This window comes from Coregonus clupeaformis, unplaced genomic scaffold (genome assembly GCF_020615455.1).
Source record: "Coregonus clupeaformis isolate EN_2021a unplaced genomic scaffold, ASM2061545v1 scaf0079, whole genome shotgun sequence".
NCBI lineage: Eukaryota > Metazoa > Chordata > Actinopteri > Salmoniformes > Salmonidae > Coregonus > Coregonus clupeaformis.
Window position 1 is genome coordinate 587895 of NW_025533534.1, and position 12609 is coordinate 600503.

General features: G+C 43.3%; 1 protein-coding gene across 1 annotated transcript; it reads left to right on the forward strand.

Annotated features, from left to right (window-relative positions):
- Positions 1–6743: 6743 nt before the first annotated feature.
- Positions 6744–12534, forward strand: LOC123483325 (copper chaperone for superoxide dismutase-like). Its single transcript, XM_045213129.1, has 8 exons — positions 6744–6860; positions 8134–8206; positions 8759–8896; positions 9694–9868; positions 10202–10262; positions 10534–10611; positions 10922–11025; positions 11228–12534. Exons 1-8 carry the CDS (start codon positions 6819–6821, stop codon positions 11385–11387), a joined length of 831 nt encoding a protein of 276 aa, XP_045069064.1. The 5' UTR covers positions 6744–6818; the 3' UTR covers positions 11388–12534.
- The last annotated feature ends 75 nt before the right edge of the window (positions 12535–12609 follow it).

Here is a 12609-nt window from a genome sequence, read left to right on the forward strand (position 1 = left end):
TTGTCCTCCTAAAATGAAATAATAATTAAAAATTAAGACAACAATATGAGTAAGTAGCCTTGGTATTCATACATTGTATCATGAGAGAAACAATGGTCTGTACAGAAGCTCATGTAAATCTGGCTCATATTAATTATGCATGAAGCCATTAGTGTGTAATACTTATGTAATTACTTTAGCATTGCACCTTCATCGTCCATGTACTTTATGGAATATGAAACAACGTATAGAACCAAATACAAATAATATGTTTGATATGTTCACCATGTGAAGTGTGAAGAAATGACAGTGTGTGTGTGTGTGTGTGTGTGTGTGTGTGTGTGGCGCTGCCTGTGACATTGTTGTGACCTCTGAGGGGATCCTCTGCCACTAAAAGCCCTCTTACGTTCCTACAAGGGAGAGTTTAATAATTCACCTTACACAAACACAACACACACACACACACACACACACACACACACACATACACACAAACACACACACACACACACACACACACACACACACACACACACACACACACACACACACACACACACACACACACACACACACACACACACACACACACACACACACACACATCATCTAGGATATGTAATATCCCTACACTCTTAGAAAAAAGTGTTCCAAAAGAGTTCTTCGGCTTTCCCCATAGGATAACCCTTTTTAATTCCAGGTAGAATCCTATTTGGTTCCAGGTATAACTATTTTGGGTTCCATGTAGAACCCTCTGTGTAAAGGGTTCTACATGGAACTCAAAAGGCTTCTACCTGGAACTCAAAAGGGTTATTCAAAGAGTTCTCCTATGGGGACAGCCAAATAATCATTTAAAGTTCTAGATAGCACCTTTTTTTCTAAGAGTGTACTGCTCCCTAAGGCTTGTCATCACCATCACTCACCACAAACCTTACTTTGCCCACACCTCCCCTCCTGCCCCACATCCCCTCGTCCTCCCCACCTCCCCTCCTCCCCACCTCCCCTCCTCCTCCCCCATTTTCCCTCCTCCACCTCCCCCACCTCCTCCCCTCCTCCCCCACCTCCCCACCTCCACTTTTTCGCCATCCCCCGCTCCACTGCGCCGGCCAGGGCTAATGTAGTGCTGCTTGGGTTTCAACTCCAGAGAGAGAGAGAGAGAGAGAGAGAGAGCGTCTCTGTCTCTGTGTGTGTCTGTGTGTGTGTGTCAGCTTGCCTCTCGAAGGGAGAAGAAACCCCACTGCTCCAGGATCAGGTGTCCTGTACGACCAGGCCAGTCTCTCTCTCTCTCTCTCTCTCTCTCTCTCTCTCTCTCTCTCTCTCTCTCTCTCTCTCTCTCTCTCTCTCTCTCTCTCTCTCTCTCTCTCTCTCTCTCTCTCTCTCTCTCTCTCTCTCTCTCTCTCTCTCTCTCTCTCTCTCTCTCTCTCTCTCTCTCTCTCTCTCTCTGTTGCAATGTTGCCAAAGCGAAGTGATCAAAATTATGAAAACAACAGCGATACAACAGACAATACTAGATATCATATTTTTGTATTACTAGTGGTACTTATATTGTCAATTACTTATAATAGATGGAGAAAATAGTACACTTCATATTTCCTCCCTTGGCTTGTGGCAAGCTGTGATATACAGTGGCTTGCGAAAGTATTCACCCCCCTTGGCATTTTTCCTATTTTGTTGCCTTACAACCTGGAATTAAAATGGATTTTGTTTGTATCATTTGATTACACAACATGCCTACCACTTTGAAGATGCAAAATATTTTTTCTTGTGAAACAAACAAGAAATAAGACAAAAAAACAGAAAACTTGAGCGTGCATAACTATTCACCACCCAAAGTCAATACTTTGTAGAGCCACCTTTTGCAGCAATTACAGCTGCAAGTCTCTTGGGGTATGTCTCTATAAGCTTGGCACATCTAGCCACTGCTCCAGCTCCTTCAAGTTGGATGGGTTCCGCTGGTGAACAGCAATCTTTAAGTCATACCACAGATTCTTAATTGGATTGAGGTCTGGGCTTTGACTAGGCCATTCCAAGACATTTAAATGTTTCCCCTTAAACCACTCAAGTGTTGCTTTAGCAGTACGTTTACGGTCATTGTCCTGCTGGAAGGTGAACCTCCGTCCCAGTCTCAAATCTCTGGAAGACTGAAACAGGTTTCCCTCAAGAATGTCCCTGTATTTAGCGCCATCCATCATTCCTTCAATTCTGACCAGTTTCCCAGTCCCTGCCGATGAAAAACATCCCCACAGCATGATGCTGCCACCACCATGCTTCACTGTTGGGATGGTGTTCTCTGGTGATGAGAGGTTTTGGGTTTGCGCCAGACATAGCATTTTCCTTGATGGCCAAAAAGCTCAATTTTAGTCTCATCTGACTAGAGTACCTTCTTCCATATGTTTGGGGAAACTCCCACATGCCTTTTGCTGAACACCAAACGTGTTTGCTAATTTTTTTCTTTAAGCAATGGCTTTTTTCTGGCCACTCTTCTGTAAAGCCTAGCTCTTTGGAGTGTACGGCTTAAGGTTGTCCTATGGACAGATACTCCAATATCCGCTGTGGAGCTTTGCAGCTCCTTCAGGGTTATCTTTGGTCTCTTTGTTGCCTCTCTGATTAATGCCCTCCTTGCCTGGTCCATGAGTTTTGGTGGGCGGCCCTCTCTTGGCAGGTTTGCTGTGGTGCCATATTCTTTCAATTTTTTTATAATGGATTTAATGGTGCTCTGTGGGATGTTTAAAGTTTCTGATATTTTTTTATAACCCAACCCTGATCTGTACTTCTCCACAACTTTGTCCCTGACCTGTTTGGAGAACTCCTTGGTCTTCATGGTGCCACTTGCTTGGTGGTGCCCCTTGCTTAGTGGTGTTGCAGACTCTGGGGCCTTTCAGAACAGGTGTATATATACTGAGATCATGTGACACTTAGATTGCACACATGTGGACTTTATTTAACTAACTATTTGACTTCTGACGGTAATTGGTTGCACCAGATCTTATTTAGGGGCTTCATAGCAAAGGGGGTGAATACATATGCACGCACCACTTTTCCGTTATTTATTTTAAACATTTCTTGAAACAAGTTATTTTTTTAATTCCACTTCACCAATTTTGACTATTTTGTGTATGTCCATTACATGAAATCCAAATAAAAATCAATTTAAATTACAAAATAGGAAAAACGCCAAGGGGGATGAATACTTTTGCAAGGCACTGTACTGTGCTTCCAACTCTATAACATCAGACCTCTCCCCCAATAGAATAAAACATGTATCTTTGTTTGATTTCATTTAGAATTTGGGAAAGAAGGAATCTCTAATTACCATATATTTGAGGCAGGTGATTACAAAGTGTTCTTCACTTTCTACCTCTCCTGACCCTCTCCGGTTTCAATTGCCAGGCTATGATCACTAATTCTGTATGGGGTTGTCTCTCCCTCTCTCTCTCTCTCTCTCTCTCTCTCTCTCTCTCTCTCTCTCTCTCTCTCTCTCTCTCTCTCCCCCATCCTCCCCTCTCTCTCTCTCTCTCTCTCCCCCATCCTCCTCTCTCTCTCTCTCTCTCTCCCCCATCCTCCTCTCTCTCCCTCTCTCTCTCTCCCTCTCTCTCTCCCTCTCTCTCTCCCCCCATCCTCCTCTCTCTCTCTCTCTCTCTCTCTCTCTCCCCCCATCCTCCTCTCTCTCCCTCTCTCTCTCTCTCTCCCCCCATCATTCTCTCTCTCTCTCTCTCTCTCTCTCTCTCTCTCTCTCTCTCTCTCTCTCTCTCTCTCTCTCTCCCCCCATCCTCCCCTCTCTCTCTCTCTCCCCCATCCTCCCTCTCTCTCTCTCTCTCTCCCCCATCCTCCTCTCTCTCCCTCTCTCTCTCCCTCTCTCTCTCTCTCTCTCTCTCTCCCTCTCTCTCTCCCCCATCCTCCTCCTCTCTCTCTCTCTCTCTCTCTCTCTCCCCCCATCCTCCTCTCTCTCCCTCTCTCTCTCTCTCTCCCCCATCATTCTCTCTCTCTCTCTCTCTCTCTCTCTCTCTCTCTCTCTCTCTCTCTCTCTCTCTCAGGAGGCTCCTTTACCTGAGCTCAGCTCGGTCCTGGGGAGAGGTGGAGGGCCTGGCTGAGCGCTGAACTAATTAATGCTCTGTTGGTGTGTGTGTGTGCATGCACTTGAGCTGTGTGTGTGTGTTTATGTGTGTGTGAGGGTTGCTTAATCTTCTGTGATGATTGCATTTGCATGTTATGGCCTTTTGCGCTCCCTACATCTTTTCTACCGTAAAGCTGCTCTGTCATTATTTCCCTCTCTGATTGCACTGCAGAAGGTCCATCCTCTCATCAACTGCATGATATCAAAGTCTGTTGATGTGGGTAGGTGTGTGTGTGTCTGTATGTGTTTGTGTGTTTGTGTGTGTTTTCCCAGCCAGCAACTGGAGCAGTTCACCAGGCAGAGCTGAGGGAGTGCCAGAGTTGCCAGTTAAAGTGACACACACACACACGCACACACACACACACACACACACTACACTCAAACCGCCACCTGAAGTGGCCATTAACAGAAAACGGGTCAAAGGTAAAAACAGAAGAGCTGGCAAGGAAAGGAGGATATGTGTGTTTTCCAAATGCAACCCTATCCCCTTATAGTACCCCATGGGCCCTGGTCAAAAGTAGTGCACTATATAGGGAATAGGGTACTATTTGGGACACAGCCTATATGTTAACAGAAGTATTCTGAGTGCTCTGTTTTCCTTTAAGAAACGAGTGTATTGGTATCATGTGTGTCATTAACATAGTATTAGTGTTGTGTATTAGTGTTGGAGCAGAGCCAGTTTGTTACAGCAGGAAAATAATTGTGCAGCAACAAGAAATGTGAATTATTATATGGATTACAACTAATGGACATTTTTGTAGGGGTTGATACACTTTTTGTTAGGACAAATCAAGTCTGACATTTCTAAGTGGAAATGACAATCTTTAGAATCCTTTTTAAAACTCAAATACACTACAAATTTGCATTTCCTGCCATGCAGGAAATTTCTCAGCGATCAAATCAAGATCTGTATGGTGCTTGGAGTTGAGTAGACGTTTGGCTGAGGACAGGTTCCACAGTACCAAGTATAGTGAAGACCAATCAGTGTTTCTTGGCCAGAACTTTACCACCTTTTTCATACCAATGGATATACCTGTCACCCAACCCCATGAAAACATACACACACACACACACGCACACACACACACAAACATACACTACATCAAACCCGCTCCCCTCTGACCCCGGGGCGTGTTGAAGTCTCAGTAGTGATCATCAGCGGTGCGATCCCCATAGCGGGAATCTAATGGCCTGTAATCTGCAGGATGGGTAATAATATTGAGATTGGTGACTGGGGTCTATGGCTGCATCCCAAATAGCTCCATATTCCCTTTATAATGCACTAATATTGACCTGGGCCCATAGGGCTCTGGTGGAAAGTAGTGCACTGTATAACGAATTTGGGACGCACTCATCTATATACTACACATGCAGGGCAGGGAAAGCAATCATCATTAATAACTCAACTGCAATCTTCATAGTGATCCTCTTCTGTATAGATCTAGGACTGTGTCCCACATTGCTCCTCATTCCCTATACAGGGCACTACTTGGGCCCTGGTCAAAAGTACTGCACTACATATGGAATAGGGTGTCATTTGGGATGCAATCCTAGAGATCCACTGCACATCTCACTAAGATAGGTAGGTCAATGCTTAATCATACAGTACAGTACAACATACTTTCAATCTCAATCTGAGTGGTTATGTTGATGTGTTCTACTTTACTGTGAATCATATTACTGCCAGCGTTTCAGATATGCCTCTATATAACAGATAGGAATTATATTCCATATATATTTTTTACCACAATGATTCTATGGGATTATCTACTTCCCACTGGGCACAGATGTCAGTTCAACGTCTAGTTTTGATTTACATTTGGTTGAGTTGTCAACTAACCTGAATTCAACCTGAAATCAACAAAACATTTAATTGGATTTAGGTAAAAAGTTGGGTGAAAATTCACGAATTTCCCTTAGGTTGATGACTTTTTTTCAAATCCAATCATTTTTCCACATTGTTTCAATGTCATCACATTACATTTTTTTGTTGAAATGGTGTGGTTGATTTAACCAGTCTTTGCCCAGTGGGTTGGTTTAAAACTATCTGGGTTTTACAGAAATGTTTTGATTAAACATTCTGCAGGCTAGCCTACATGTCCATAGAGAAAGAATGTAATATAATTTCAACATAACATTGGTTAAATCTTGGTTGAACCCATAGCAACCACACAAAAAAACAAACACCTTACTTTTGTGTTTGTCTTTCTTGCACTAACACTTGCACTCGTCTTTTCTTATTAGCACTGATTTTGCTGATATAGCTCCTTTATTAAGGAACGTTTTTACTTGAAATGACTGTGATGTGGTTGTCTTCTTAACTACCTTAGTTGAATGAACTGACTTACATGCTCATGTCGAGAGCGACTTATCTGCTAAATAATCTAAATGTAAATATAAACATCAGATGCAGACAGAAAGGCCTTTAAAATATGAATTATTGCACTACTTTTACAGTATATAGGGAATAGGGTGCCATTTTGGACAAACTCCTATTCTCAGTGAGTAAACTCCCCTCTCATACATTTGTTTGTAGTTGTCACATTCTTTTATAACAAGTCAACACCAAATCTACGCAGTGACTGACAATCGACACTAGGTGGCGATGACTGTCAGAATACAGTTTACCGACCTCATAAAGATGGCGGCGCTGTTCTCCCGGTTTGTGTCTGTTTGGGGAAATGTAAGACATTTTCTAGTAACTTCTGTTATTATTGGTCAAACAATGGCGTGCGGCACAAAAATGGATACAGACAGAACTACGAAGGTTTGAACAATCTGTTAATATTCTTTCTTCAAATGAGAAGTTGTACGTTTTGTTTTCCTTGCCTTATTGAAAACACTGCGTGTCAATACTGAATGTAAACAAATGCTTATTTAGTAAGACTGCTTACACAGTAACCGGATATTGACTGTCTGTAATACAGTAGCTAGCTATCAATCATTAGTATTGAAATGTATCGCCATTAAAAGCATTGTATTTGGGACAAATCATTCACTTAACCCTAATCCTCAACTACATCTTGTAATGAATAATGTGGAAATTTACCAAGTTGAGGTGACTAAACTGCTTGGAGTAACCCTGGATTGTAAACTGTCATGGTCAAAACATATTGATACAACAGTAGCTAAGATGGGGAGAAGTCTGTCCATAATAAAGCTCTACTCTTTCCTTCTTAACAGCTCTATCAACAAGGCAGGTCCTACAGGCTCTAGTTTTATCGCACCTGGACTACTGTTCAGTTGTGTGGTCAGGTACCACAAAGAGGGACCTCGTAAAATTACAATTGGCTCAGAACAGGGCAGCACGGCTGGGCCTTAAATGTACACGGAGAGCTAACATGAATATGTACATCTCTCCTGGCTCAAAGTGGAGGAGAAATTGACTTCATCACTACTTGTATTTGTGAGAGGTATTGACACACTGGCTATAGGGTGAACGCACCAATTTGTGAGTCGCTCTGGATAAGAGCGTCTGCCAAATGACGTAAATGTGCCCTTGAGCAAGGCACTTAACCCTAATTGCTCCTGTAAGTCGCTCTGGATAAGAGCGTCTGCTAAATGACTAAAATGTAAATGTAATGTTGAATGCACCGAGCTGTCTGTTTGAACTACTGGCACAAAGCTCAGACACATTTACATTACATTTTAGTCATTTAGCAGACGCTCTTATCCAGAGCGACTTACAGTTAGTAAGTGCATGCATTTTCATACTGGTCCCCCGTGGGAATCAAACCCACAACCCTGGCATTGCAAGCACCATGCTCTACCAACTGAGCATACCCCACAAGACATGCCACCAGAGGTCTCTTCACAGTCCACAAGTTCAGAACAGACTATGGGAGGTGCACAGTACTACAGCCATAATAAATACAAATACAAATGGTGCCTGTTAACTATTGTATCATCAACAATTGATATTGATTGCAGCATTGTTGAGAAACTAAAGTAACCCCAGCTATTGATTGATAGCTATACTGACTGTACTTTGAGGACCTAACTAGCTAGTTAAATGCTCACTATTTCTCTATTACGTACAGCTGGAGTTTGCAGTGCAGATGACATGTGACAGTTGTGCAGAGAAAGTCCGAGCTGCACTGGAGGGAACACCAGGTACATTTTTACCTTTCCATTCCAGCACTCAAATGAGTTATTAGTGTAGTTGGGTAGTAACTACACTTTTGCTAGTGTGCACAATAGAATACTCGTTGTTAACTCAGTTGTGTATTGCTCCTAGGCTTATGATCAATAGTAACACATTAGAACAAATGATGAATGTTGTTGTTGTTTACTGAGCTATTATTATTGTATTACCATTCAGTAGGCTGATACAGGGGCCGCTCATGCTTTTGGTAAACATAATTTACACTGGAACGAAACCACTGGGCCCCTCCATGCATTCCAAGATATGAATCAACTAAAAGCCATCTAAAGCATTTAACGCACATGGCAGCAGTATTTGTCACAGTGACGGATATCTCGCTTTTATTTTACTCATTCCTCCCCTGTGTTTTCTCCTCATCCATTCTTTCTCTGTTTTCTCCTCCATCTCTTCCCTTCTCTCTCTCTCTCTGTTGCGCTCCTCATCCTTTCTTTCTGTTACCGCCTCCTTCATTCATTCCCTCTCTCTACATCCCTCTCTCCTCTCCTTTATTCTGTGTGTAGGAGTGCAGTCTGTGAAGATAGACGTGGGGAAGGAGGAGGTTCTGGTGGAGTCTTCTCTGACATCCCATGAGGTGCAGGGTCTCATAGAGAGCACTGGGCGCAGGGCAGTACTAAAGGGCATTGGAGGAACAGAACCGGGTACGGGCACACTGAGATGCATGAACAGGGATGAAATCGTATATGATGTACATCATTGTCCGCTTTTGTCTGTCAAAAGTACAACTCATCTCTACTTTTTTTTCAGACAAGTTCTATATGTGTATTTTTTTGGCTGGACAATCATCTCCATTGTCATTCAACCGGCAATGGATGACTCCCATTGAAAAGCATTGCCTCCATCCGAAATACTCAGCCACAGCCACGGCCCATAGAGTTAGGTAGATGACTCTAGATGGATAAAACAAATTTTGGCATGGACGTTGCCATAGGACTTCCTATGGGTTAAGGAAGGATCACATGATTCCATCCGGGTCAGCAGGAGGGATCAGCCAATGAATTATATTTGTGAGGAAACACTAGGTGGCAGTGTGTACCTTTTCAGTTTGTCTGCCAACTCATAGAAGTAGTAGTAGAAGAAGAAGATGGACTACTTAAAAATGGAGATGGCCTCAATGGCACTGCCTGTGCTCTGCGCTCACAGGCGCCATAATGGGCCATGTATAAAGATGAGATATCTATCTCTGTGCCATGGCCTAAGAAGGTAGCAGTCACCCTGAGGGTGTATGAACCACTTGGTGACTTCAGAATGCCTACACACATTTACAGACTCCTCCTGTCCAATATTTAAGTTATTAGTAGGCCTACGTCACAGGTGTATTTGGCAGCATATGTGCATCTGTATGTGTACTCTACTGTGTGTGTGTGTGTACTGTATATGCAAAGTTTTTGTGTGTGTCTGTGTGTGTACTCTATGCAAATATTTGTGTGTGTATCAGACCTGGGTGCAGCGGTGGTCATGATGGGCGGTAGTGGTCCTGTCCAGGGGGTGGTACGATTCCTCCAGCTGTCTGAGGAGCGCTGTCTGATCGACGGGACCATTGATGGTCTGGAACCTGGCGCCCACGGACTCCACGTCCACACGCTGGGAGACCTCACACAGGACTGCCAGAGGTGATCTTTGTGTGTGTGCATGTGCGAAACATGATATATTGTCAACCCAAATGCAAATCATATTCATTATTTGTGGATTTTAGTGTAGAGGTATTTTTCATAATATGTAAGAAATGTCATAGTGTATAGTACTGGATGTATGCATTTTTTTGCCCACAATTTTCTACATCCTTCAGAGTTTGCTCAGTCAATTTTAAAATAACCCTTGAATAGATCAGTCACTTTATGATTGCATCACTGCAGCTCATGATGAGGTCACAGTTGCACCTGCTTGCCCCAGAGGATCATGGAAGTGGATTACTCATTTTTCTCTCTGCCTGTGTGTTTGTACAGCTGTGGAGAACACTATAACCCCTATGGGAAACAACATGGTGCCCCGCAGGACCCAGAAAGGGTACAGTTTCCTTGACTTCTTCTAGAGTAGGGCTACACTGTATAGTTCTGTTTAGTTCCTTGTGAAACTGGGGTACTTTCTTTCTGAGATGTTAGGCTTTCAGGAAGTACCTTTTTACCATCTCAAAGAGATGATATAATAGGATTGATCTGATTAGGTATTGATTAGACTGATATTGGTTCACTCTTGCCTTTTCAAAAGGTTGGGATATTCATAGTTGTGATATTCATGGTCTTGGTTGTGATATTCAGTTAAATGTGTTTTCTTCCAGCATGTAGGTGATCTAGGGAATATTGTGGCCGGACCAGACGGTCGAGCCTCATTCAGACTAGAGGACCCTGAGCTGAAGGTAACACACCCTACCCCTTATGGTCTAAAACCTATGTATTTACATGGGTAGTGACATAGGCAGGTACAGTGTAATTACAGTGAAGGCATTTAGTACATGTTGTTATAGTGGGTTGGGGAATACACAATTGCAAGAATTTACAACTAAACTCTATGGAGATAACTGAGTAATCTAGAACAATACTTCTAAGTGGAGGGGAGGTTTAGCCACAATTGAATACTGAGCACAGCACACTGGTCAGCGGTACCAACACCATTGACAGTAGCCACTCTTATCCCTCCTCTGTCACTTCCTGCTTTACTTCCTGCAGGTGTGGGACGTGATTGGTCGGTCTCTGGTGGTGGATGCTGGAGAGGATGACCTGGGAAGGGGGGCTCACCCCCTCTCCAAACTGACAGGGAACTCCGGCCAGAGGTGAGCTCATGGTAGAGGCGAGATGTGGATAGCGTTTGGGTGGACGTACTGTAGGTAAAAGTTGAATTAATTAAGTTGCATTTATAGTGAAAAATGCACTGGTGCTGATATTTTCTTTTTGTTTCTCTTTCTTTTCTCTTGCTCTTTACCCCCCCCTCTTTCTCTGTCTGTGTATAAATTGCTCTGTGCTCGTTGGGTACAGGCTGGCCTGTGGGATCATCGCTCGCTCCGCTGGCCTGTTCCAGAACGCCAAGCAGATTTGTGCGTGTGACGGGGTGACTCTGTGGGAGGAGAGGGACCGACCGCTGGCAGGGACGGGTCGCAGCAAGACCACTACAGAGACACCTGCTGCTCACCTGTGACCTGGGGTCTGTTCAGGAAGATGTGATGTTACAGAACGTTAAAAAAATACATGTATTGTGTAGAACCGATATGATTGTGTGTCAGATGGAACAGGGAATCCTGTCAGCACTATTAATTATATTTCTATCTGCAACGTTCAAAACGTTTCGTATCTCTGAATACACCCATGAACGGCCAACCTCACTGGCTGTCGCTGATGATGTCACACACTGACTGAAGTTGCACTGAGAGAGAGTGAGGAGGAGGAGAAACCGAAACCAAAGAATTGTCTATTCAGCTGTAATAATTATTGAGTTGCCATATGGAATTCTTTCAAGATCGGAACCTGTTATAACAGTTTGAAGAAAAACAACAGCACAGGAATATGATAGAGGTGTCTAGACACTGAATTATCTCCCATATAGGCAAGATCAGGGTTCCAAGCCCAAACATCCCATGTTGACTATTCTGTTGTTGTCGACTAAGTTTAACAGTTTTGTACTATCAAGCAGTCAATGTTGTAATTCTGTTTGATTACAATTTCATACTTATCTCAACTGCTTAACTGTCTAAATATCTGTCCCTTGAACTCTGGATGTGCTCATTGTGTCATTGTGTGTTTTTAAACTGTGGGGGTTGATTGGATTGACTTGAGATGGTGACTGTTTTAGTGGTTCCATTACCCGTCGGTAGAATGCCAATCTACTAGGGTGAATCTCAGGTCTTTCCTTGATTCCTCGCATCCTCTCAGGTCGCATTGGAGGTGAAAATCACCTCAGATCTTCTCCAATTAGTTTTGGGGAGTCGAGGAGAGAGGATGCGAGGAATCGAGGAAATACTTTAGGGCGGCAGGTTGGGCCAGTAACCGAGGGTTGATGGTTTGGGTCCCCGACCTCACTAGGTGAAGAGTCTGTTGATGTGCCCTTGAGTGGGGCACTTGACCCGAGTTGCTCCTGTGCGTCGCTCTGGATAAGAGCTTCTGCTAAATGACTAAAATGTAGCACTTTTCATGACTTTAATCATGATTATATCAAAATCTTTGTAGCTAGTGTTGTAAGTGATTGGTTTTTTCTCAAGTGTAGGAAAGTTATTCATCAACTTTTCTCAGTGAAATGAAATTTGCAATAAAAGGCACCAGTTGCCCTTTGGACTATGGTGAAACCTGTCTATGAATTGATGAATGACTGACTTTTGTTATGTCGAAGCATGTTGTAAAGCCACTTTTTAATAGCCTATCTGTTC

Excerpts from the sequence above, each read along its gene's own strand:
- LOC123483325 (XM_045213129.1), top strand. The coding sequence starts at position 6,819 with ATGGCGTGCGGCACAAAAATGGATACAGACAGAACTACGAAG. Across the intron at positions 8,207-8,758 it reads TGCACTGGAGGGAACACCAG|GAGTGCAGTCTGTGAAGATA; the intron begins GTACATTTTTAC and ends TTCTGTGTGTAG. Across the intron at positions 10,612-10,921 it reads TAGAGGACCCTGAGCTGAAG|GTGTGGGACGTGATTGGTCG; the intron begins GTAACACACCCT and ends TACTTCCTGCAG.